The 27131-nt window shown below is 38.6% G+C and overlaps 1 protein-coding gene across 9 annotated transcripts in view; it reads right to left on the bottom strand.

The window, feature by feature from the left end:
* Positions 1 to 35: 35 nt before the first annotated feature.
* Positions 36 to 27131, bottom strand: part of OSBPL8 (oxysterol binding protein like 8) — a 100314-nt gene continuing 73218 nt past the window's right edge. For 8 of the 9 annotated variants that reach the window (XM_054187954.1, XM_054187951.1, XM_054187953.1 and 5 more), the window contains 17 exons: positions 26383 to 26586; positions 21740 to 21824; positions 20412 to 20583; positions 16873 to 17107; positions 15199 to 15383; positions 14352 to 14433; positions 13556 to 13654; positions 13025 to 13121; positions 12591 to 12689; positions 11019 to 11116; positions 9618 to 9707; positions 8893 to 9029; positions 8345 to 8530; positions 5736 to 5823; positions 5247 to 5349; positions 4531 to 4636; positions 36 to 4275 (listed from right to left, as the gene is read on the bottom strand). In XM_054187954.1, the coding sequence (XP_054043929.1) occupies positions 4140 to 4275; positions 4531 to 4636; positions 5247 to 5349; positions 5736 to 5823; positions 8345 to 8530; positions 8893 to 9029; positions 9618 to 9707; positions 11019 to 11116; positions 12591 to 12689; positions 13025 to 13121; positions 13556 to 13654; positions 14352 to 14433; positions 15199 to 15383; positions 16873 to 17107; positions 20412 to 20583; positions 21740 to 21824; positions 26383 to 26586 (2202 nt within the window). In that variant the 3' untranslated portion in view covers positions 36 to 4139. The remainder of the gene's footprint in view (positions 4276 to 4530; positions 4637 to 5246; positions 5350 to 5735; positions 5824 to 8344; positions 8531 to 8892; positions 9030 to 9617; positions 9708 to 11018; positions 11117 to 12590; positions 12690 to 13024; positions 13122 to 13555; positions 13655 to 14351; positions 14434 to 15198; positions 15384 to 16872; positions 17108 to 20411; positions 20584 to 21739; positions 21825 to 26382; positions 26587 to 27131) is intronic. The other variant, XM_054187955.1, reaches the window with a different exon arrangement.

The raw sequence follows: 27131 nt of genomic DNA, 5'->3' as shown, positions 1-27131 counted from the left end.
TAACAGGGGAAGCGGCGCAGAGAAGACAGCGGCGCGGAGGTGTGACATGTCTTTATTGGGTGCGGCAGGAGGCGGCGGCAGGGCCGGCCCCGGGCCAGGGGCGGCCCCGCTTGCGCCTCCCCGTAACAGTTCAGACCCCTTAAACGAGGGGGAAGGGCGGCGAGCGAACAGATACAAATCGGTAGGGGCAGGCTCGGTGTCGTGAAGACTTAATTTTCCCGCTTGGCCGAAGGAAAGGCGTGTCGCCGGTCAGGGGCGAGGGGAGCGGCGGCCAGCGGCCGGCCTGCCCTCCCCGCCGGGCAGCACCCCAAAATAACCTGTCTGGAAGCTGTTATTTTATTACGTTTTTTCCCCGTAACAACCACAAAGTAGTGCAGGCCCATTGTATCAACTCCACTCGTGGCTCACCAGAAGAGGGAATAATTTAAGATGTTTTAATGGTAGATTTATCCCCCTGCCCGCCCCGAGTCCGACTAAGCAGGAAAGTTAAGTTTTCGACCACAGAAGCCCTCACAAAAGGTCAGATGTTACATATGGCACAAACTTGACAAATCTTCTGTACGTGTCTGAGAACAGCAAGAAACCCATCAAGAAGGCACTGTTTACAATACTTGAATATCTGCGACATTTTCTGTGATTGGAGGATACCCTTGAAATAACAATAATTCAAACTTACAGATGTTACACGTTATTTACACAAACAGTGGTGAAGTAATAGCCTTTAAGAAACTATACAAAACCTTGAATCCAAAGTCTGTTTCATAAACACCAGTCTAGCAAAGAAAAAATTAAATAAAATTCCCGAAGGCACAGGAGGGCAGCAAACAACAAACAAAAAAGGGAAGAAACCACCATCACTATGTTTTACGGGACAACCTTCCAAATAATTTATGAAATTTAATTGGGAGGAGGAGGGAACAACCAGGCTATACCCTCATTAAGAAATGTCAACTATTTAAAAGGAATCAACATGTGAAATGCAAGAAACATCATCTACTGCTGAAACTGATACTTGCTGCATTTCACATGGCCTGTTTGCTTTTTCTTACCTTAGGTCATCTGTACCTAAATGGCAAATTAAAGGCTTAGAGTGCATTTGAAAAAAACAAACAAAACCAAAACAACAAAACCACATGATAACAAATTCTAAAAATATTTCCTGTACAAGAAAAAAAACAAACAAAACAAGATTTGTAAATCAAATGTGAAAACAAGTGCTGTTTCAAACTTCAAAAACTAGGAGGCTGCCACAGCCCTCAAACAACTGCAAACTGTACAGTCAATTTTTATAACTATGTGCAGAGCTCGGTCTGAAGTACATAATATTCAAGATCAGCTACGCATCTTGGTTAAACAAGACAATGGTGATGCACTAAAGAAAAGGCTTCGTACATGCCTGTGACCAGCTGTACTGTAAAAATCGGCAAGAAATGTCTTTGTTCTATTCCCATGAGGGAACATCACACAAAACCCAGCAAAATTAGGAATTACTAGGTTTTCCATGTACATTTCAGAATTTAGCTAATCATACAGTCAAGCAGAACTTTTGAAAAAGTTTCATCATACAGCTTTTCTCTTCCTCGACCATCACTAAAACCACTTTTACCAACAGAATTAAACTCTAAAAAAAACTGGCTGAAAAGGAAAATAAGCACAGGCATTTTGTCTTGCTCTGTTCAAGTCTTTTACTTATCTTGAACCGAACATGAATTTCAGATATGGAATATCTGTTTAGTCCGACATTGTCCAACGCTGTGCTGCCAGCCAGCTGCCTGGGTCAAATCCACACTTACTGCCATGCAGTCCATGTGAAAATACACGCAGACTGTGTCATTAACTGATCTTGAATAAAGTGATTTAAAAAAAATCAACATGAAAGGGCAGGAGGATGTTTCTATTTACAAGGGAGACAAAAGCTTGTAACGATCAGTCAAGTTTCAGCACCACAAATTTAGCAGAGTATTATTTTTGGAATTGAAGTTATTGCCCAAATTCTCACTCATTTCCTCTTTACTCCCATGCACAGAGTATGCTTAAAGGCTTGTAATGGATCTTAAGACAGGTGAAGCTTTGACATCCGAATGTGATAACAAACGGCCAAATTCCAGGCTGAGAACATTAAATTAATGGTATTATATTCTGCTTTCTTTATGCTATTTTATACACGGCTAACAACTTCAGTTTCTGTTTAGAGACTTAAGTTAGGGACTTTTTTTTTTTTCCCCTCTTTTTTTTACAGTGAGGGACTCTCTATATTTTACCTCATCAGCTGTAGATATAATAGAAGTCCAAACAAGTTTGGTCTTGCCAACGCATACAAGATCACTCTGGTTAAGGTACCGCATTCCAGAAAATGATTCAAGACCAAACTATGCTAATGCGAAGCTCTAAGAAATAAGCTGAAGTTGACTGCTTAAGCAATAAACTTTTACCTAGCTGAGGCCCAAATAAGAGGAAAGGTAAAAGAGAAGGGGAGGTGTGTGAAGATGTCAGCCACAGGAATATATGAACTAGACTGACAAACAACAAGTAAATAGTAATTTCACTGAACACTGGGTGAGACTGATGTAGAACAGAAAGGTTGATCACCTTGTGAGACAGGGAGGCTGCCGGGGCAGAGGGACAACTGGGCCATGGCAAAAAGTCCAAAGTGACCTTTGAGGTATCCCACTGCCTGGTATGGATTTGATTTCTGAGAGGATCTTCAGAAAACAAACTTGGCTGCCCTTTGCACTGTGCCGCTCATCCTCCTGTTGTCTCCCCTGGGTTACTGAGGGTACCTTTACGATACTACAGCCCCTTTGTGACTTGGACACCTGACTGACATAAGAAATTCACCAGCTAAACACTGGCACTACATTTTTTTTTTTCCTGGAATTTTACAAGTTCCATACATGCATATATTTCTTCAAATAAGAAGGTTAGAAACCCTGGTATTAAATTGAAACTTAAGCTTCACATTAATTGGTATGGCTACAGCTCAACGAATAGGAGCATCCATGTGTTGTGTTAGGTAGTATATACTGCAGTAAGGTGGAGTTTAACAGAGACTTAGGGTTTCACTCTCATTTGTTTTGATGTGTGTGGTGTTAGCCATCCCACAATTTCTGAAGACTTTCCCCTTGTAAAACACACATGTTTTCATTTGCAAGTGAACTCATGTCGGTGCCCGAATTCTGTTCTACGTCATCTGCCTTTTGAGAGGTTCAACTCAAGCTACAAACTAAGCACACATTTGCATCTTCACGGTTTGTTTCAAAAATAAGAAAAGAGTCCTGGCATCAGCAGTCTGTCTGCTTACTGTGACCTGGCCATACACCAATGCAAATTCAAAGCTGTAGATTTATCAAGACTTACAAACATACTGTAAATCCTTGACATTTGCAATTCACAAGAGAGAGCTGACCAAGACAGTATCTTCCCCTGTGCTGTCCTGTTAAAAATGTTCTCTGTACAGTAGATGCAGGAATGTTTTTATGAAGAATCTGAAGTTTTAAAACTATAAAAATAAAACAGCTGGCTTACAAGTAATTCAGTAATTCAGGATAAAAACTCATACTTCTGAAACAAATCAAGGACATTACACTGCAGAATTCCCAAGGACTCCAGCTTTTTACTTGCCAGTTCCTAACACTCATGATCTTTGTATAATAATGTATTTGACCTTAAACAAAAGTTTACTTCCAAACACCCAACACCATTTACAAAAACTGTTGGCTGCTTCAAAAGTTCCTTTGTTACAAAAACGGTAAGTATAAATGTAACAAAGTTTATCATTCTACCATAATAGGAATCACGTTCTACCTACAGGGTCTGACCTCTGAATTAACTTCATCTATTCTGTGGTGCAGATTCACCAGTACAGCATGTGACGCAATATAAAACACAAGGCTGATGTCGAATGTCTGCGAGACAGAGGCACACACCAGGAGCAAGAGTGTACTGGCACTTACACAATTCTTACTTCAACTGGGTAGACGGGAGTATGATTCTGAACTATGGACGCTGAGGCAAAGTTCTGTGAGTTGTTGCTACAGGGCTCTTTTAGATAATATTGCATCATTTAAAGTCCAACTTAAAACATGGTCCCCAGTAACAGTTTGATCGTTCCAGTTCAGAAAGGCCCTTGTTCACACTTCCTATTTGAACAAGAAATTAATGATAAGCTGTAGCAGAACCACAAGTAAAATGAAGACATAGTGCTTAAACTGCAAGAAATGGTAGTCCACGGGTGGCGAATTAGAAGTGACTCTATTTCGTAGAGCCATAATGTCCCTGTAAGATAGAAAATAACATCCTGTAAATTACAATTTAGACAATGTGGCATTTTCTAGTATATTAGCGTTCCCTACAAAAGACAGTTTTTGAGGAAAATTATGAAACATCAATGAGCAATCAACATTTGGGAAGAAGGGTAGTTTAAAGACATCAAGGCTCTAATGCAGAAAGATACATACCAGCCTCCAAGGAAAAAAAAGCTAGAAAATTAGTACTCTCTAAACCATTTTAAAGCATTTTATTTAGTACTACCTCTTAATGTCTTCTTGTGTTTCCTTTATAGATTCAATGGCACTCTGCAGCTCACCAAGGTCTGTCCCTTTTTTCCTTATTCTTGTATTATGCTTCAGGAGTTGCGCTAGAAAGATACAAAATCCAGATGTAATTCACAGACGTGACTACATCGAAAAAGGAACAAAGTACTAACGACAAACTAAACCAGGCGCAAAAATGAAGAGAAAGTTTTCTAACTGAGCTTCTACTGAAAACCAAAGCTTTATTTCAGAGTCACCTGTAGTACAGAAAGACAACAAGTTAAGTGCTTGAAGTATCTTAAAACACTCACTGTATTGTATAATCTGCAAGCAACAAAAATCTGCCTTCTAGCAACATACTGATCTACAAATTAAAACAATTCACCTTGTTTTAAGACAGAGTTTACAAACATGATTTTTTTTACCCAGATAGTAAATATGTGCAGCACTTAAGCCTACCTACACTACATACTGATGTTTAAAAGGTCAGGAAAGTTTGCAATTATGAACCATAATTGGACCTTTTGCACCATGAGCCATTCTGCTCTTTTTGTTTTTCCAGAACGTGCTTCACATTGAATAGAACTGTGATCAAAAGCATGCATTATTTCACAATACAAACACCGAGATAAAGCAGAGCATGTGTGACTACAGAACAATATTTCACTGTCAAAGAAATTTATTATTTCTGTATGCAAATGTATCTTTTCCTACCTTCACTCCCAGAGGAATCCTGGTTGTCAGGCTCCGGGGATGAGAAACCACACTCTCCTTTCTTCTGACTGGCTGGCTTTCGTTTGATTTTTGGAACGCTAACCTGCAATTGATAAATTTACGTATTATTTCCAGATTATCAGAACTGTAGGAAAGGAGCACATTCCAATAGTAATAGTTAAAAGCACAATATCTAATAGAAGTCCAAGTTAAAAATTTTTGATGTATAAGCAGTCTGAAGTTTGTGTGTCTTCCCGTTTAAGGGAAAACACACATTAAACTGTTGAGTTCAAGTTTGCATATTTTATATTCCTATCCAATCAAGTCATCTCTACCACTTCGGATGCAACACAGAAGTGAAGGACTATGGATGGGGTAAACGACATTTCTGTAGGATAACAATAGTATTTCCTATCACTCCCAAAGCTTTGATGACGTTTATACAAGTCTCTGGATCCTTCTGCACCTGCGAACAGAACTGGAACATACCATTGGTGTCCGGTGTCGAACTTTTGTTTGGATGGTGCCATCTTTTTCAAATTGGATCATATCATTCAAAGGGTCCCATGGTCTGGTACTAGACAAAGTATATATAATTGATTAATACCACAGCAATTTAAATAAGAAATATTTTCCTGCTCAGAAACTATTTGGTATGAACAGGCTAAAGTGCTCTCTCCTTATACAGAAGTCAGACATGAAATAGGCGATCCTATATTCCACCTATGGCCCAGTCCTACCCCAAAAGGCCAAGAGAGTCAAAAAATAAACTTCACATCGCAAACCCTCAGCCAGCTGATAAAAGTACAAGCTATTGTATTAACCGACAATATCATTATGAATTTATCTGGCTAGTGATATGTATTTGTCAAACATGGAGAAGTTTTCTGCTTAGTGTACAGTTATTATTTTAGAACTAGAGGGAAATTAGGTGATTTTGTAAATTATTATTATTTTGGACTGCCTTTTTTTTTTTCCTTTTGAAAGATGCCTAGGAAGGAGAGGTTAAGAAGCAGTCACCTCAAATCTGCTTTCATCCCAAAGTGGCTGATGGTAATCAAGACTGGTTTCAAGAGGCACTAATGAGCTATGCACGGTTTGCTTGTTATGATTTTTTAAGAGTGCTTTTCCAAGTACAGGTTGATATAGAATTTAAAAAAAAAAAAAATCACGCAAAAGACACAGCTCACTGGAGAATAAGCGGCAGCTAAAGGCAAAGACCAACATCCCCACCGATTACAGCCTTTTCAGGACAGAAACTGCAAGTCAGCTGCATGAAGATCGCTTTAGTGAGAGTAGATTAAGCATGGATTTCCTTTCATCTCCTCCTGTACGCCTTTTAAAATGTTTGTAGCTGTTTCACATGTTGTGAACACAGACCTGCATTTACATCTTGGCTTAACCTGACTTGAATTAAATGTCATCTAAGGTAACTGGGTAAGAATAAGGCATTGCTCTCCCAAAGGTCTTTTGTATCTGTAATCCAGAGGCCTAAATCCGTAATCCATATACCCTAACAAATGCCACGGCTCACTAAACACGTCTTTCACAGTAAGTGTAAAAGACTGCTCTCTACATGGACCAGGTGGTGAGCCGGCATTACATGCGTAAAAGGAGACAGAAGTTTCTTCCAGGGACTGCTGACAGCACAGACTGCTTTCTAACACATAGTAAGATTTCCATGGCACATCCTTGAACCAACAAGGCTCCAAGGAGACAAGAAATAATGCAGATTAACAAGATAGGTCTTAAAGCTGCAGGGGATAGTCTAACAGATTTAAAGTGCCGCACTTTTCCTGATGGTTTTACACAGGGTTCAACCGTATGGGCAGTCAAGTCAGCTGGACTATTCACAATTCTTCCAACAGGAAGAGTTTGCAACAGCACTAGAAGATTTAAACCAAGAGAGGGTGTTTCACAGAGCATTTAGTCTAGGTGGGGAATTCCCTGCTGCAGGATGTTTTGAGTGGTAAAAGTCTGCACAGACCTAAGAGGAAACCAAGGAAATACATGGGAAAGAAATCTGTTGAGAGTTGCTAAATACAGAGGAATCCCTGCTTCGTTCCAGGAAACCTCCAAGCTGCAAATTTGCTGGAGACATGAAGAGTACTCAGCATTCTTGTACTCATCCCTACGCATACACTTAGGCCACTGCCCCAGTATTGCCATTCCTATACAGAACGGTGAAGCGTTGCCAGGTTTAGCCATGGGAATACACTTCCAGCATCAATGGCTTCAGAATTACTTAACTCACAGTATATAATCTTTGGATATTTTATTTTTACAGTCCTTGCAATATGGAAGCATGTTGAGTATCGTAAAAGAATCAGGAGAACGTGGGTGTCCTTTGAAAACCATCACTAGCAAAGGGCTCAGCTCCAAGCTGACTCTTGCAAGAGTTGGTGAGAACAAAGAATGCATCCCAGCAGCTGGAGAGGCAGCTGCAGCTTCATCTGCTGATACAGATCATCACACAAAGAGCTTCAGACACTCATGTGCGCAGGGCGTAATTTGACAGCTGAGCTGAGCTACCTGGTCCCAGCATTAACCACCGCTGTAAACCGGTTACTCTCAGAGTTATTCTAAAATATAACAAATTAAATATCTCAGTTCAATTAATCAGAGGCTTTTCTGATTTCCAGTTGGTACACCCATATGTACCATATTCTCCAATCTGAGAAAATCTGTGTAGCTGCTTTGGTCAGTCTGGGGGTGGAAAAAAGGAGCATAATGCATCCCAAAGTGCCATGCCCAAGAAACTCTAGAACATAGCACAAATTTGTCGAGGCGCATAACCATAAAAAAGAAAAAGCCCAAAATGGTCACATGAAACATGGTTTCCTGCGTTAGCAATCACCGCCTTTTCAATACAATATATAACATTCTCTCTTTGGTGAAAAGCCTACCAAGTGCAGCTAAAAAATTATGCATTTTAATTAAAACACGTGAATAGGAATATCAGGTAGTGTTGCACATTTCATGAGTTTGAATTCAGCTACGTATCTGAGTTCTTTTGCTCCTGAAACCACAGCAAGAGGCTCAGTGACGCTACCAGGCATTGAACAAACAGTTTTTGTTACAAGCACTCCAGGACTCACTCGGCATATTTGTAGTGCCATTCTCCTGTGACTGAATCCTGATCAAACAGCTTGCACGTCCACTCTTCACCCTTCAGTTTCCTCTCTTTGGCACTCTTTCTCTGAGCTTCTTCTAGAACGTACTTCTCTTGAGTAGCTTCTGTTTGGTCTTTATTATTTATTGCTCTTGTCACTTGTTGCCAAAGCCTGACAAGCAAGCAATAAAGAGAATTACAATCTGGTTGACAGAAATAATTGCCAACATTCCTTAATTATAGGCTAAGTAAAGGGATCAGTCTCTAACAGACTACGACCATGTTGTTATACATGTTTTTTCTACATTTCCATCAAGAACCTCCATGATTGTAAGGTTTGTAAATAACAACTTTGTATTTAACAGTGTTGCTTTCTTGTTTTACAGGTCAGTATCAGCAAACATGAAAAGGAAAGAAACTGTATTTTGTTCCTAATTTGTTCAGTGTTCAAACCATAAAATTTGCTCATAATTTGGAGAAGATGATGAGTTTTATTTTGACAAAATAATTATACATGGTTCAAAGTGAACTTACTTCTCTGACTCAAAGTCATCTTGCTCTTCAAACTTCACTGTGTATCTAGGTAATCTACGCTGCTTGATATCAGATGTCGGGTTCCAGAATGTCTCTGAAACATCTGTCTTCTTGTCACTAATAGTAACTTCACTGTCCTGTAACATATATAATTCAGTTACCTTAACTGTAATAATCTCAAAGAGTGCCAAAATAACACAAAAAGGGGGAATAAGCACACTTTTTGTAAAAAGGATTTATTTTCCTTTGGATGCGTGTAGTTAAGAATAATTAGACACGCTAACTTTAAAATCCAATTTCTGCACTCAGTGCTAGTTCTAACTTGGAACAGAGATGCAATGAACCATTGCCACTGCCAAAAAACAGTGGTGCCAGTGTCATCTTACCAGAACTGAAACAAGTTTAAACATTTCATGCTGGTGCCATAATAATTCTTTATAGCACTAACACATATAGTAAAAACATTTCGCAAGCTGAAATGTATTTTCTTCATGAACTACTCAAACATACACAACTTCTCCACCTTTTAAGAGTTGCAAGTAATATCTATGTTGATTCTATACTTTCTTGAGAACTGTCTAACTATAAAGAGATACTTTCTATAAAAGTGGTACCTCATCAACTCTTTTTCTTTAAACTCGAGTCTTTTTTTTGTAACTAAGTGCTATTTTCACCTGTCTCAACTATCAGCCAGAATTTATAAAATACCACCTCTCACTACTTACCCAGTGACCCTCCAAAATAGCCAGAACTTCTTTGCCAAGCTTAATTTTCCCCGATATTTGGTTAACACTGTCATTGTTACCCAAAAAAGGCTGCGAAACAAAAAGAAATGCTTTCATGTTTATTTTGATAGCAAATTATTTTTGCATTTATGTTTAGTGTTAAGGAAAAAAGTGCATTTATGAAATGCAATGTAAACAGCCCCGATGGCTTATAATATTATCACTTCTGCCTATTTAATCCCTAAAACAAGTCTAAAACCACAGTTCTCTCATGCTGTATTTTCTTAAAAGATCTGCTGAGCAAAAGCATTGTCTAAGAAATGTGGAAACAGAAAACAGTGACTCAATGATATCTTGGAGGAAATAGGCATTTGCTACACTAATTTCACCACTTTGCCAAGGCCCATTTGTTATTAGAGCTTAACTTGTGCAGAAGTAATAACAAAAATGATTGCCAGGGATTTTCTTCAGCCTTTTTGATAGTCTGCACATGTATCCTATGGGCTGACGAGGCAAAACATTAATTAACACAGCCTCTTAACTTATATATTTCAACTGAATACAGTTTCCCTCTCCACATGCACACTTCTTAACAACTATCCGTTCAGCTTAAAATCAGTTTCTGCCTCAAAGATGGCAAACGTATTTTTCAGAAGTCCAAGCCACCTATAAGTAGTTTAGAAACCTTTGTTTAGCTTTTGAGTGGCGAGGTACCAAAAACAGTCCATGTAAACTAATGCACTGGGCATTAGGCTGATGTAAATGTTAGCCAAAGCCTTTGCATAGTGTTTATTTGAGGTGTCATGAGCAACTTAAATTTTATGCAAGATGGAAGAGGGGAACCTGGGTCTGAGTTGTCCTCCAAGGGCTCTCCAGGAGTTTAAAAACTCCCTGAACATTTTTAGAGAATTAAAAATCACCAAGGTATATTAACAACAATACACAAAATACCCGAACCACTAATCAGATCATTAAACACTTCCCCTGTTCTTACACTTTCCTGGACACACACTGGTGCCACTGCTGGAGATAAGACAGACTTGTTGCCTTTTCCCCACTCGAGCTGTTCGTAAGATTCATACAACTAGCCATATGTTTCTATCTGTTATCATCAGAGATGAAGACAGCACTGTAACTTTTGGTCAAAACATTTGGACCCAGAAGAATATATTAAGAAAGAGATGACAATATAATTCCTTTTTAAAAAAAAAAAATAATAATCACTATTTGCTAGATACACACAGCTGGAAATGTAGCAGTTAAAGTGAAAATTCCTCAGTTTCCAAAAAAAACCCAATTCCATATTAAATCAGATCATATCTCAGGAGTGACCTAATTTATTTTTTTTAATTATCATTATGCTCATTCTCCTTCTTATGCCCACTTACAGCATTTACTAACCTTGAGTTTGAATTCAATTGTTGCACTGTAGCCAGTTTTCTCACAGGTGATGTTAACTGTTCCCCCAAGCTCTAAGGTCATTGTGCCATAAAGAATTCCTGCAAGTCAAAAAAACAGCTAAAATGAATGTTTATAACTGAACAAGACAAAAAACCTACGTTCTTTGGGCACATTTCCTAGAGTAAACAAGTTTGTGCCAGAAGAAAAATCACCTTTTCAGATGACCTTTCCTAATGATAACCATGATCTTTCTGCCAAATAAGATAACACAAACAGAAACAAAAAGATCTAGGTGAATTACAAATAAGCAGGAAAAACGGTTTATTAAGACATATCTTTGTCAGTGTACGCTGCTGGCTCTAGCAAGTGTGATGTTTAGTCTTATTGGAGATGATTGGAGGAGGGCAGCTTTTGAGGTTAAGGCAGGAAAATAACTCTAGGACAAAGACAGCAAAGAAAAACTTCACTTGAACAGCAGCAGTATGTACAGTCAGACCACAGGTGAAGACAATCATGGACAACGAATATAAGACAACACTGATCCCCTCTCTAAAGACTTTTGGAAGTACAAAGTTGACAATGCTGAGTACGCTTTCTTTCCCATGATTACTGTATTACTAATTACTGATTACTTCCTCCCCCCACAATCCAGCGTTTGAAACACTGAATATATTTTACATACAGTGGATGCATGTGCAAATATGTTCTTTTCACCACGCACATTCTCTTCTCTGCATATTCTTCTACCTTTCTCCCTCTCTATCAGCTGTATTAGTCACACTAGTTCTCCTTCTTCCTGTTTGACTGCAATGTATGTATGTTATGAGCTTTTTAATTAAGTTTTATATACAAAAAAATATCTAAGAGAATATTAAAAACATCCATGAACAATGGAAAGAGAAGAGCCTACCAAACTAATGACAAATTACCTAATTCTGATAATGCATATTCATATATCTCAAATAAATAAAATATTATAGTTGCTGACTATAAGGCTTCTGAAAGAGAATTCTGTCAGAGAATATATAGGTAGATATACTTGAATAGGTAACAGTTTAAAAAACAGCAACTCTGCAATGTATTTTGTACAACTACTGACCTTCCAGAAAGATTTACAAACTACTGACTGGTTTCCCATAGTGAAGTTAAAGACAAATGCTCACGATTTACACTCAAATGACACAGTAAGGTGTAGATACTACATTTCCTTTTATGTTTACAAGAGGAAAATATTGGAAAAGCTAGCTGAAAACTGTTCTTTAAAAAAAGCAACTCAGACAGTAAATTACTGTCATGTAATAACAGATCGCTATATATATGCTCTCGCTATTTATGAAAAAAATCTTTTTTCTGTGCCAAAAAATAAATCATTGCTTAAACAACAGATGTATTTTTCTCATGATAAAATATGTGGAAGCCTAGAGCCACCAATACTACCAATGTTCAGAACACTCTTCTCAGATGACAAGCTCGAATCCAACACAGAATACTATTTAGAATGATGAACTACTTAGAATAATAAACTTCTGTTCTCATAGCTTTGCCATCTAGAGAATGAAAAAACCCCACTACCTTTACAATGAGCATACGGCATTGTCATTACATAATCTTCTCCCCTATTTAGGAATGTCAGCCGTCCTTCTCCATCCAGTATGGCAGATAACGAATTCCCTGAAATTCAAAGACAGAAAATCACATTTCTGACCCTGCAAGACAACAGTCAACACTTCCTAATAACTGAGCAATAAAATTATGAAAAGCAGTATATTTAGCATTGCAATCTATCCTGCCTAGTGAAGCCACTACAATACCAATTAAAAATTAAAAAACTCCCAAAATAGAAATTAGAATTCTGAAGACCAGTAGCAAAACCTATGTAAGGAAAGGATAATACAATGATCAAATGCAATTCTCTTAACAGCCTTCTTCATCCATAAAAACAGCTCATTTGCACTGATTTTACACTCTTCAATAAAAGTACAACAGAAAAAAAAAACATTATTTACCATAAAATTTGGATTTGGCCAGAATGCTACCACTAAGGCAAAAACCATCCTTGCGATTGCTAACATAGAAGGCAGATATTGGAGGATGATGAGATACCTGTTAAAAAAAAAAAAAAAAAAAAAAGAAAAGAACATGCAACATAGTATAAACCTTGAGCTAATAATGGCAGAATACAAAATTCAAGCTGCACATAACAGAATAGAGTTAATATATGTGAAATGTGACTATAATCTTTAAAGATAAAGTTCAAGCAAACATTCTTACTAAATTTCAAGAGTTAAGAAAATTAGCACCTGACTTTTACTGGAGAAAGAGGAAACAGAAATGCTGGAAACACCTTTCTCTCTGTCTTTCTAGGAAGACACACTAAAAGAGATATCTGTAAAAGAACCTGTGCTCCTCAGGAGAGCTTTTAGGATACTAGTCCTACATTTAAATACATTTTCTGAAACTGCCACATCCTATGTCTAGCACAAAAATGCGATACATTTATTTTTCTTCAAAATATTTGTGCCGGTTATTGCAGCTACCTGTTCCGCAATGTAAAAAGTCTTGCTATTCGTCCTTGGATGAATCCACATGCAGCGGAAAGTCTCACCAAGTATAGGATTGTATGGCTTTTTTAGTCCCTAAACAGAAACAGAACAGAGAGTAACTATACAATGCAGCTACAGAACTTACAAAATATCAGTCTGTCACTGAAGAGAAGACACATGCACACACAAAATCATAATAATATATATGCTGAAGCACATTGTACTTGATTTCATCATTTGAATATTATCCTAAGTTACTCTGCTCTTCATTCTAAGGAAACCAGCATAGATTTAGTGTATCTGCTAAACTATCTCAGGCTACACATAAAGACAAACAGACATAAGAAATTTTGTAGGAGAATTATTAGAGATCTTTTGTCTGAAGTTAGGTAGTAAGCACTTTCTTCTTTCATTACTGTTTTCCACCAACATGACTATAAAGAATATTTAGTGTAAAGCTAAATGAAGTAGCGGAAATATTACTCCTCCAACTGCAGCATATTATCACTGAGGAACAGTGAACATAGGACTGGCTCAACTTTATCACAAAATGTTTAGCTCAACTTCTACTCCAAGGGAAAAACACCCCATTGACTACAGTCTATTTCAAGCATGGCCAGGGACCAAAAAGGTCCACAATATAGTTGCATAAATAATGAAAACTTAACCTTGCTTTTAAAAATTGCAAACCAATATACTTTAAAAACAGAAACTTACTGCAGCAAATCCCTAAACCTTCAAACTAGACACAACGACTAAAGTAAAGACAAAATAACACATGAGAGGACACCTTTGGCTTTTTGTAGAAACCTGACAAGTACCACTTCACTACTTTTTTCATGCGGTTGTAAGCATTCTCTTCAAGAGCAGCTCTACGAAACAAACAGAACACACAGAGCAAATATCAATATCGTTTCAGTTATAACACATTATCAATTGTTGCAATCTATCTTATATCTAGGACTTGACTAAAGCAAAGGTTTTGTCATTTGCAGTACTGTAAAACTGTCAGCCTGATTGCATCAAAGTTTGAAAATAATTGTCTGAAAATTTAAATCAAACAAAAAATCAGAAATGGTATTTCTGTAATTGAGTCTTTTCTTTATAACATGAAATCCTGTTCCACCCCCTCTGAAGTTCTTCCATTTATAAAAGGCACTACTTTAGAGAACCGGCCTACTCACGCACAGAACTTACTGTTGAACAGTATTTCAATTTAGTCTTTAATTTACTAGCTACATTTGAACAGGCAACTACAAATTTGAATGGAACTTAGCCCTGTATTAAAAAGGTTAACTGGTACTGGTTTACCATTTTAAGTATGTCTCCTAGAGAAAAAAACCCTAATTCTTAGAAGTCTTCTAATCAGTCTCCAAATGCTAAACCGGAAACGTCTGCAACACAACTGCTATTACTAAGAGAGGCCAGACTTCAAGATGTACCGTATGAGATCTCAGGCAGTTAGCTTTCAGAAAACAAGGATATCTGATGACTGATACATTGTCAGACAAACGTTCAAACTTTAAGCAGCCTACAATGTTGTTTAAGTACCCCAGATCAAACGTTTCAGCATACGCTATTACCTGTTTTAGTTTAAAAAATGAAAAGAATGAAAACCAGAGATAGGATTGACTCACTCGGACAGAAAGTCTGCATGGTAGTAGTAATCAGACAGCTTGTCCAGGAAAGAACGAGGTTCCAATATAAACGTAGGCAGTACAACCTTGGACAAGTCCATTCCTGGACGGACTTGCTTCAGCAGTGTCCAAATTAGACTTTTGTTTTCTTCTGACACTACTTCTGTCTGAGCAGCCTCCCCTGCCTAGGATGGAAAAAAAGACACAACTGCTTACAGAAAGGAGAAAGAAAATAATCCTCCAGAAGACAGTCAACACATTCTAAGGATGCAATGAGAATGGAAAATGGATACTTGAAATGAACAACTCAGATGCTGAAGATGGGGAGATGCTATGGGAGAAAAATCAACTTTCTCTAGATACACTTATGATACATCTTTAATGAAGCACGATAGATATGCCATTCAGCATTAAAAACCGCATTTGTTTTCATCAGCCCTAAAACAGAAAAATTTGAGGTAGAATGTTGTTCAAAAATCCTCCCTTAGTCCTTTGCTAGGCATCAAGTATATCACCCTGTGTTATCATGTGCAGGACTTACACAGCAAAAGGCTGTTCATTCTACCAACTTTTCCCCACCATGAAAGCTGCCACATTTATACTTCCCAGTGCCTTGTGGTGTCAACAGTATCAGTGGTTTTCATTAAAGAAAGGAAAGCTAGCTTTTCCTTAGGTTTTCCTTAAAGAAAACCTAAGGAACCTAAAATTCACTACTCAGGGGTAAGTGAACAAAACCAGCAGCCACACTCCAATATGCTCCTCTCTGTCCAAGGACAGGAGAGATATTCTTCCTTACAGTTTCTGAAATGAAAAGCAAAGGTTGTAGGAAAAACATCCCTCTTTCCAGAAACAGTTCTAAAATGCATACTTAAGAATTTATTGTCAAACTCCTCAACTTTTCCTAAACTACCGCTTCTTCTAGAAACAAGACTAGAAAGCAATAAAACACTAAAACACAAAGTATTTATGTCCCATAGGTAAGAAAAAAAATCTCATAGTTAGCACCTGAGAAGAAAGGGGAGATCTGTGAAAAAGCTCATCTCAATTTTTGTTATTAACTTTTTTTTGGTATCTTTATAGCAAGTAAAACATACAGATACCTATCATATTTGCCTGTGTGGATATGTAAGACAAACTGCAGTAATGGAATGGCAGCTCTGGGGCATCCTATTAGAATGCAAGGTGACATTAGAAACACAGCAAGCCTTCCACTGAGTTCTGCAGACCCCATGGCTGCTTAACTCCTCTCCTGCAGTAGAAAAACACAGGTGCCAGCTTGCGTTAAAATCTTCAACTTGAAGATTTTTACTTGAAGAAAAAAACAGGAGTAAGTTAATAAATAGAAATAACAACAAAGGAACAGGTAGATATCGTCAACTTCTGCTGCAGGTGGCCCTTTCAAACTGAGCACCTTCTGTCTAAGCTGTATTCCAGATAATCTCATTACCTCTGTCAAAACAGCACAAGCACAAGAGTGTTAAAACAGAGCAGAACATGGGCGAACAGAACTTTTCCCACCCATTATTGCTGAAAATACAAAAGCCAATCCTGCATGTCAGCTTTCAAGTGTAGTCTGACCCCTAAAATATCAGCTTTCAAGTGTAGTCTGACCTCTAAAATATCAGCTTTCTATTTGGAGAAGCTGCTTGCTCACTACATCAACAGCACTTTTACCTCCCCAAGTTCTTCATGACTCTGTTCTAAGTAAGTAGTTTCCTTGATATCAATTGGTTCCGGATCGATGTAAGAATCATCTTGTCGCTCCGATGTGTCGCTATCGCTTTCTTCGCTTTTCCCCAGTCCATCATTATCAGATTCCTCGTGGTCATGGTCATTTTCCTTATCAGATTTGTCAGAGTACATATCTTGATCTTTAAAGTGATGCCTTTCAATTTCACTGTCATTTAACCTACAAAAAATAAAGGCTAAATGAATCTTCAGCTTCACGCAATAATTTTGTGTTTTCAAACCAGGATCTTAATAAAATACACACTAAAATTGCCAATATGAAGCCTGATCTGGCAGCAATGTCAAACTAGCTTCCCTGGAAACATACAGCATGTACTCTTCTCACTGCACTGTCAAATGCACCAAGTTTAGAATAGTTCTATTGGAAGGGACCTACAATGGTCTACTAGTCCGACTGCCTGACCACCTCAGGGCTGACCAACAGTTAAACTATGTCATTAAGGGCATTGTCCAAATGCCTCAAACACTGACAGGCTTGGGGCATCGACCACCTCTCTAGGAAGCCTGTTCCGGTGTTTGACCACACTCTTGGTAAACAAATGCTTCCTAATGTCCAGTCTAAACGTCCCCTGGTGCAGCTTTGAACCATTCCCACATGTCCTATCCCTGCATCCCAGGGAGCAGAGATCAGCACCTCCCTCCTCACTTCCCCTCCTCAGGAAGCTGTAGAGAGCAATGAGGTCGCCCCTCAGCCTCCTTTTCTCCAAACTAGACAAGCCCAAAGTCCTTAGTCACTCCTCATAGGACATTCCTTCCAGCCCTTTCACCAGCTTTGTTGCTCTCCACTGGACACATTCAAGGACATTAACATCCCTCTTAAATTGCGAGGCCCAGAACTGCACACAGTACTCAAGGTGAGGGCGCACCAATGCTGAATACAGCGGGACAATCACCTGTTTTGACCAGCTGTTTATACTGTGTTTGATGCATCCCAGGATGTGTTTTACCCTCTTGGCTGCCAGGGCACACCTCATATTGTGTCTACTGTCAACCAGCACCCCCAGACCCCTTTCTGCAGGGCTGCTCTCCAACCACTCCTCTCCCAAATTTATACTTGTTTCTGGTGTTGCTCTCCCCCAGGTGCAGAAGCTGGCATTTGTTCTTGTAAAATTTCATGCCATTGATGATTGCCCAATGCTCCAATCTATCTAGATCCCTCTGCAAGGCCTCTTGCCCCTCGAGAGAGTCAAGAGCACCTTCCCGTTTGGTGTCATCAGACAACTTGCTAATGGTGCGTTCAACTCCTGTATCCAGATCATTGATAAAAATATTGAATAGAACAGGCCCTAGAATTGAGCCCCAAGGAACACCACTGGCAACCAGTCGCCAGCCAGATGTAGACCCATTCACTACATCACTTTGAGCCCTGCCCTTCAGCCAGTTCTTCACCCAGCATGTCATGAACCTGCTCATCTCACAGCTGGACAACTTGTCTGGAAGGATACTGTGAGGGACGGTATCAAAAATCCTACTGAAAATCGAGAAAAACTACATCCACCACCTTCCCTTCATTCACTAGGCGGGTGACCTTATTGTAGAAAGATATCAAATTAGTTAAACAGGACTTTCCCTTTGTGAACCCATGTTGACTGTGCCCAATGACTGCATTGTTCTTTAAATGTCTTTCAGTAGTACAAGTATGATCTTCTCCATAATTTTTCCAGGTACTGAGGTTAGACTAACAGGTCTGTAGTCTCCTGGGTCTTCCCTCATGCCCTTCTTGTAAACTTGGAATAACGTTGGCTAGCTTCCAGTCAGCGCAAACCTCCCCAGACTCCCAAGACCTTTGGTAGATGACTAAGAGGGGTCCTGTTGTAACATCCACTAGCTCCTTCAGTACTCTGGGATGAATCCCATCAGGCCCCATTCAGGTGATACAACTGGTCTCTTACAGTTTCAGTGTCCACAAATGGAAAGTCACTGTTTCCGCACTTGTGGTCCTCCAACTCAGAAGACCAGACAGCCCAAGGTCAACCAGTATTATTAAAGACTGAGGTAAAAAAAAAAAAAAAAAAAAAAGAGCATTGTATGCCTCCCCTTGTTCTTCACCCCTATTTTTCAGGTGACCATCTTCAACAAGTATCAGTCCAATGTTCTCCTTGGACCTCCTCTTGCTATTAACATACTTTAAAAAGCTAGCTCTCAGTTGAAGCTAAAATGGTTTTCACCTTTCTTCTCCCTCTCCTGCCAACCCTATTAAAACTAGGCCTGCAGGTTTTGTTGCTTAGATAGTTAAACACACTGAATACTCTTAGAATATGCTATATCCAAAGATCTGCTTAATTAAAGCATTAGTCTTAATTAGATTTAACAGTTGTAGCTAATTGCTGTGGGCCAGCTGCTGATATTAAACTACTATTCATGAGTACAGATCTCCAGCTGAATTGTACACAGCAGTTTTATTGTTTCCATGAGATAATGGAAGGAGCACAACTGTAGCTAAGCCTGCTTGGTCATCCGGATAGGCCCTTGAATCTGGGTCAGGGGCAATAATTTGCCTTTTCTGTGCTTTTCTCAGACTATCTATGCCAGAAAGAATTGCATTTCTCCCAGTCCAGGTCTCTGTCTCAAATACAACAGCAGTACAGAATTCCTGCACACTCAGAAAAGGCAGATGGGCAGCTAAACCTTCATGGGTGGGAGGGAGTATTTGAAATAAATTTACATGCACCTGAAAGTATATTGAATTGGTGGAAGATTACTGAGATAAACTGTGCATAGCACAAGCTTCAGACCCAATTATTCCAAATAAAGGACTAAATCTTTTATATTTTCTAATGCACTTTGGTACCACAATTGAAGTGTTTGAAACTCCATTAATTTGCCAGGCTTGTTTAATAATGTATTTCCACAAAATCTTACAGTCCTAAAATTCTGGCTGAAAGCATTTAATGAAATAAACAGGGAATTACTCAAGGGCACTCAGCCATTAGATACCAGGTGAGTGATACCAGATATTTTCAACTTTTATGCATTTAATTTAATATAATAATATGGTAACTGAATCATTATTCATCCATCTGATGATTCAAAGCTGAGACATGCTGAAACCATTTAAATAGCAATAGGATTATTCATTTCTTTAACCAAAGAATGCAACTTATATTCACATCTACCAACTTTTGTCACATGTACTGAACTTATTTTCAGGTGAGGCTAACAAGAGAGACCATCTTCAAGATACAAAACCTTTAAACTTTAACAATTTGAGTACTTGAACTTACTGATGCGATACTCAACTTTGAGCTCCCTGGGCTAAATTTCCCTCTGTACTCACTTTGCTTGAAAAAAGATTTTTTCATTTTATCCACATACAATATAAAACACAGTGCAAATAAGGCATATAAAGATAATTCAGGAGCAAAAAAGAACTGCAGCCTTAGGAAGAGATTCTCCCTGTGGAGAAGTTATCACTAGAAGGTCCTACCAAAAGGACAATCAGGTTTAGTAATTAATTCACTTACGGTAAGTTTTCTCCACTGTGCAAGTTGTTAGCACGAAGCAGACCATAGAGAGAGACATGAGTACTGTCTGCTGAAGAGTTCAAATCATGTTCTTTACCTTCTCTAATCATTGTACGTTTAAGCAGACTTGAACACTTCAGTGCCAGCTCCAAAGCATCCATCCAACACCTGCCTAAAGACAAATTTATTATTAGACTAAAAAATCAAAGATTTACCTGAATGATAAAATTTCCACTTCCTAATTTCACAATCCTTTTGGGTCTGCTTACATTTCTTTTGAAGACACACTTCAGAGCCATTCCATGTTACATGCACTGGATTTTATAATATGGTGGGAACATAAAACCAACTCACAGCTACTCAGCTCTGGCACAAAGGATGCTTCAGGATAGGACGAGCAAGGTAAATCATAATTCTGTTAGAGCACATTCCAGCATTTCTTCCTTAATGCGAGTATGGTTTCATCCAGGCCCTGACTGCTGAATTCCTCCAAAGTTGCCTCCAGCCCTGCTCTAGTTTTGAAGACTAAGTAACTGTATCCGTTGGCAAAATTTGCTCATACAATAACAATGTGGAAAAGGAGCTATGACAGCATATAAATGCCATTTCAATATAAACCAGCAGATATTCTAAATAGTTTTTTGGCTAGAAGTAACTAAACAAATTTGTGTGTTCTTTCTGCTCCTTATTTCTTCATTTTCATGTATCTAATCCATTTTTCAATATAGAAGGCAAACGGAGTCCTATTTTTGAAGTCTGCAGGGGTATGCTTAATTAACCAGTAGAAAGAAAGCAGCTGCTACAAAGGTTACACAACAGTCTTAAATTTTGTTTCAACATGTAAGCTTTGAAGATGGTTGCTGATAATGACCACGCCCTTCCCGCTGATGAAGGGTGTTACAAAACTGTATTTTGAGGGAATTTTTACTAGTAGAACTCTGTGCAACTGCTGCACTTCATAATACACAAATGCTTTCATTAGCAAGAAAGTATATACACATTAGCACTTTGGAAAGGCACTAGTTTGAGTATTTAGACACACATTAATATAGTTGTATCCGAAATAACCCATTCCCCCTCCTGTAGCCAGCCAACACGAGGCAACTGCAAGGAGTTCAATGACAGTTTCTTCAGGTCAAAATTTTCCTTCAATAACCATAAAAAACTACCAGTACCAACACAACTGAATGGACTAAGCTAAGGGAGAACCTTAACAATGATTAAACTGCAAACACAGTGCTGTAACAACCGTAGAAAGACAACTGAAACCATGTCTTTCTAAAAACTAATTGCTGTCACTGTGGAAAAACACCGAAAGATCTATTTACCATCTGATTCTGAAGCGGCTCGGATGATCAAATAACTGCTGGGCAACGGCTGAGTTATAGAACCAACTGCTTCACCTTTGGGACCCTTGAAATACACAAAACAAGCAACAGCATCAGATATTTTAATTCAGTTTTACAGTTTATAATTCAATGTAATAACAAGCTGACACACTGCAGGGCTATTTACTGTCACTCAGCAACATCTAATGAAGACATGAATGGAAAGATGGACAGCCCTCTTTTACTGGATTTCTTCTTCAAAGACTTCATTCTACATACAGCTCCCAGTTCGACCCCACATTAAAAAGAATGGTCTTTGGGATTCAAATAATTTTTGGTGGTGTTTTTTTTTTGTGTAAATCAGATTTGGCATAGTAACATGGAAATGCTCTGCTGATGCTAATTATAGCAAGATGATAAAAGCATCAAAAGGAACATCACGAGGGAGTCACCCTCACTGTCTGGGGATTCCTGCAGATGGGTGTGAAGAGATCACAAGGGGCAAGCTATTCCTCTTCAGCTCAGGATTTCAGCTAAAGACATAAGATTGAAAGAAAGCAAAACAAAAGACATGTCTGTGGGGGTGGCTTAGGAGAGCTGATTTACAACAAATGCTGCCTAGTAGAAGATCCCACATTCGTACAGCTCTTCCCCCTCCAGTCCCATTTGTTCTTGATGAGAGCAAAGGTTCCTCTCAATTCCTACAAGGATGCTACGGTTCATAGCACAGAGAGACACGAGGGTAAGCCAAACCCTTGCAGAAAATGGGAGGCCTTCTTCATTGATCCATTTCATGCTTGTTTTACATGCCAATGTGTTTGGTGTCTCAGCAGTATCCTATACTCCAGAACTGCGTGATTTTTGCCTGTCTTCAGAAGACAGACGAGTCAATCGATATTTAAATAAAATGGAAATAACTCCTCCCACCCAAACACTATGTATTGCTATAGAAACCCACTCATCCTTTCTCCCTCCCTCCTTCCCCTTCCACCTCTCTACCTACCCAGTAGTCAATTCCACAAAACGTTTAGGTGCCTAACTGCAGGCTTGGCATTTAAATAAGAAAAAACCCAAGATGATGCCCAGGTCCATAAAAGACACTTAGATGCTTAAGTCTCTCTATAAAGGGTATCAGCAGGACACCATGACATTATGCTCAACCAAAAGACACACGCAGGATGTCAAATGCCAAAGTTTAATTTTCACTATGAAGTTCTTCACATTCCAAATTAAAAAAAAAAAAATAATTAAAAAAATATCCAAAAGACCTTTCCATTTCTGTCAAGCTTCAATTTGGAATAAAATGCTAGAGCAACCATTTTAAAGACCCCTCAAAAAAACTTTACTTATGGTAACTTTGAGACAACTGATAGGCAAAGAGGGCTGTATTAAACATACTTGAAGCTATTGTTGAAAGCTGGGTTAAGCCTGCCTAACTGATGAGTTAACACATTTTGACCTCAACTGATTTCCCCCAGAGAAGCCTAATGAAAAGCCAGTACAAGGCTTAGAAGAGGGAATTGGAAAGCCAGCAGAAGTTTTGAGCAAAAGCAGATAAAGGCAGATATTTTAGAAGCAAGCAAATGAAACAGCCAGAACGTTTTTGAGGGCGAGAGGCAGGTAACGAGGAGTCTTGGTAGCACTGAAATACCAATACAGGCAAGCTAGTGCTGGTGTAAATGATGTTCAGAAACTCCCAAATAGTCAGTATGGAGTAACAGCAACGTGGGTGTTAGAAACAAGATTCCAAACCTCAGCCTCCTTTCGAGCAAGCAGAAAGGTGCACCTACAAAAAGTCTTTGGTGATGCGACATCACGGGGATCAGGAGTTAGTGGATGAGGAGAACCAGGAGGGACAATCCCATGCACGAGCACTCCTCACCCCGAGGGTAGGCAGGGAGGGAAGCGGTATCACTCTCACCAGGCCCCTGCGGAGGGGAGAGCACGGCGGCACAGGGCAGCGCCAGGCAGGGGTGGAGAGGTGCTGGGGACCGTGGCACCATGAGTGCACCGGCACTGTGCAAAGGCCCCAACCGTCTCAAGTCCTCGAAACTCTCGGGTCACAGGACACAGACTAAGGGCAGATGTCTGCCCATGAGATCTCCCCTTCAGGGTTATACTGTGGGCATGCAGGGTACACTAGTTACCAAACAACTATAATTTAGAGATGGTGTGGTTTTGGTTTGGGGTTTTCTTTTTAATGCAAGAAAGCTATACTCCCCTAGGTGCTTTGACAATACGTTGACTAAAACCGAATTAATAATTTGCAGCAAACATTTAAGTAGGTTGACTTATTTTGGAATAACTGCTTGTGGATCTTGATTTTTTCTAATTGATTACTGTTCCAGAAGCACTGGGCATTTTTTGTTGATACCACCCATTACGGTTTCAAAATCAATTTTCAGTATGTTACTGTTATGTACTAGAGACATTAGTTTCCATTTGTATGGTGACTTTATTTGAACTGCTCCTGACAGAATGATGGTACAACTACTCCAATGCAAGAAATGGGTAAGTTAAAAATTCCCCTAGATTAAAAAATGTTGAAGTTTACTTCCTACAGAATATTCATGCCAATAAAACTCAAATGCAATGAACATTCAGGGAAAGCAATAAAAACCGATAAGCAGTCACACTTGACTGATTTTGCTCATGAAAAATTATTTGCAGTAACTTTTCTAGTTATTAGTTTTAGAAAACTGAAATGGCATCAGGACCAGGCACATGAGGAAGACAGAACAAGGTACAGTGAGTGCATCAGCTACCTCAGAGTGCAGGAGGAACATCAAAGACCACAGCAACAGGCTTAAGGGAGCGTGTGAAGTGACTGGCCACAAACTACTGCAGAAGAGAATTTGCAGTCTGCCAGAAGGACACACTATGGGAAGTGTGTTCAAGTGAGAAAATCTCCTGCAGTACTTACACCTGTATTTCTTGCAACACCATCTTCCTGCACTGACTGCAAACAAGGCTCATTTTGCCTTAAACTTCAAGTTTGTTCTGGTACATCTACTCTGTAAATCAGTCAATTGCTATGACGCTTATGAAAGTTTGCCTCATGATAATAAACCTGTAACTAGGACATTATAATTGACGAGGTAAACACGGCAGAAAAAGGTTTCAAACTTCAAGGCCTTTCATCTACTTAAATCCAGTAATTCTCAACTGCAAATAGCCATACCAAAATGAACAAACGCCACTCCAGCTCTCAGCACATTTAGAATGGACAATATCAACTTGTTCAGGTTCAAAATTTGACCTACCTTAAAAAAGTAAAAATCTGGTGGGGCATGTCCTCTAAATTCTAAATATCTAGTTAAAAAAACAAACAAATCCATTTCTCATTGCCAAGCAATAAAGAAATATAAGACTGATTTGTGATCTTCTGCAGACAGGCCACCACTTTGCAATGTATGTATACATGATCATAAATTAAAGCACATTAACACCAAACCCTATAACTTTGAAAAAGGATATGAAGTTTGTGTTCTGCAAATGTGCGATTATCACTAGTCAGTGAAAACTTTTCCTAAGGAGTATTAAAATCAAATAATTCAAAAGCAACTACAAAAGATTTGATCTAAGCTTGGTAAATTTAGATAACATTGATAACGATAACAATTCAGAAAAGACCACAAACAAATATCAGGAATTACACTAGCTGACTGACTTCCCAGTCTGAGATAAGGAAGACAAAATCAATGCAGAATATTCTACAGATGTGACGATAACTCTATATCAATTTAAGATTCAGAAGATACAATCTCACAGTAGCTATCCTAAGACGTATGTTGCAGGGGGCATAAATAATTTATTATGACAAGGGTGCTAATATTGTACAGTAAGTTCATCTAAAGTAAAATGTCATTTCAGGAGGCAAATATGTTCACTTGTGCTGTGCTTCCGCACCCCCTCTCCATATGCAAACACGAAACAAGGACTACAATAGTTTATTTACTAGAGTATAAACAATGAGCAATGGTAAACATTAAAGATTCTTAAGAGAAATTAAAATAAACCTTTGCTGTGCAGAACACACTGTGCTTTTCAACACTTACAGATTAGAGCTGCCCACAATATTATGCCATATATGACAAAGCAAACAGACCTCAGAACTGAAGGAAAACGTTTATCTTCCTAAAATTGTAGCCAAAAAGGAACACAATTGGCTAACAAGTTGCAATATAAGCTATTATTGCACAAGGAAGTCATTTGAATTTCTACTCTTACAAGCAAATCAAACTAGGCTGACATTTTATTACATGAATATAGGGTTGGAAGCCACATCTCAACTCTTTCGTTTTAGCAAATCACTTCCGTCCTTATTTTCTCAGATTTGACTGATGTAAAATACAACATTATACACTCATTCCTTGCACTTACATGATTGCCAGTGATGGCATTAACCTCTTTAATGGCACCCCTCTGCACACCACACTTCTGAAGCTATTTAAGTATGCAGAGCAGCATAAATCAAATATTTTTTGTGATTAAGACGACTAGATGTTGAAGGCTTATATTCAGAATAAACAAACCATTAAAGTTATAACAGAAAATAAAGTTCAACTTTTCATTAAAGTTGTCTTTACTCGTAGCTGGCTAATGCTAGTCATCCATTAAGAACCATATATGCTACCACTAACCTTTATAGCCCATATGGACTGCTCCAAAGGATGAAAAAGTTTGAAACAAAAGCCATCTTTTTTAGAAGGCCTCTCAATGAGTTCACAAGCGTTCAGGAGCACTGTTCCTACCCACTGGCCATTTTTGGGGGTTTTGTAAACAAGCAACACTCCTGGTTTCAGTACACACCACAGTTTGGTCCAGCTTTTCAAGGTACCACGAATCTAGAAGATAAATAGCTACAGTTATATCTCGGTGAAGCCAATAGCAAATTATTTATTATTTCATTTCAATCAAAGATTATCAAGTCTATCAAAAGTTTATCCAGGTTTATCAAAGACAATACAACGCTACAATTTCAATGCTCACTATTTTATTCTTTCCTGATGAATACTTATTCTGCAAAGGGGTATACACACATCCAGATACGGGAAGTATGACAATTCATCTGAAATCTTCATGAATTTTCCTGTCTGGAAGATATTTTATCACTAGCATGAAGACAGGATAGTATTTAGAAGCAGAGCTCCTCTGAAAACAGGGCAGACGTCTGATAAGGAGAATAGGATATCCACAAGACAACTCTGATGTATTTGAATTTCTTAAATAAAATGTCTTATAAGGGCTGTCAGCTTTAACCCATATGTGAAATATAAGATCCTTTCAAGTCCCTGAATTTGCACATCTGATTAGACTGCTTGCATCAATTCTGTCAACTCTGGATTTTCATTACTTCTGTGTTTGTAGGACTGAATGCCAACTTGACCTC

The sequence above is a fragment of the Rissa tridactyla genome, chromosome 1 (assembly GCF_028500815.1).
Source record: "Rissa tridactyla isolate bRisTri1 chromosome 1, bRisTri1.patW.cur.20221130, whole genome shotgun sequence".
NCBI lineage: Eukaryota > Metazoa > Chordata > Aves > Charadriiformes > Laridae > Rissa > Rissa tridactyla.
This window is presented reverse-complemented; position numbering and strand designations above follow the sequence as displayed.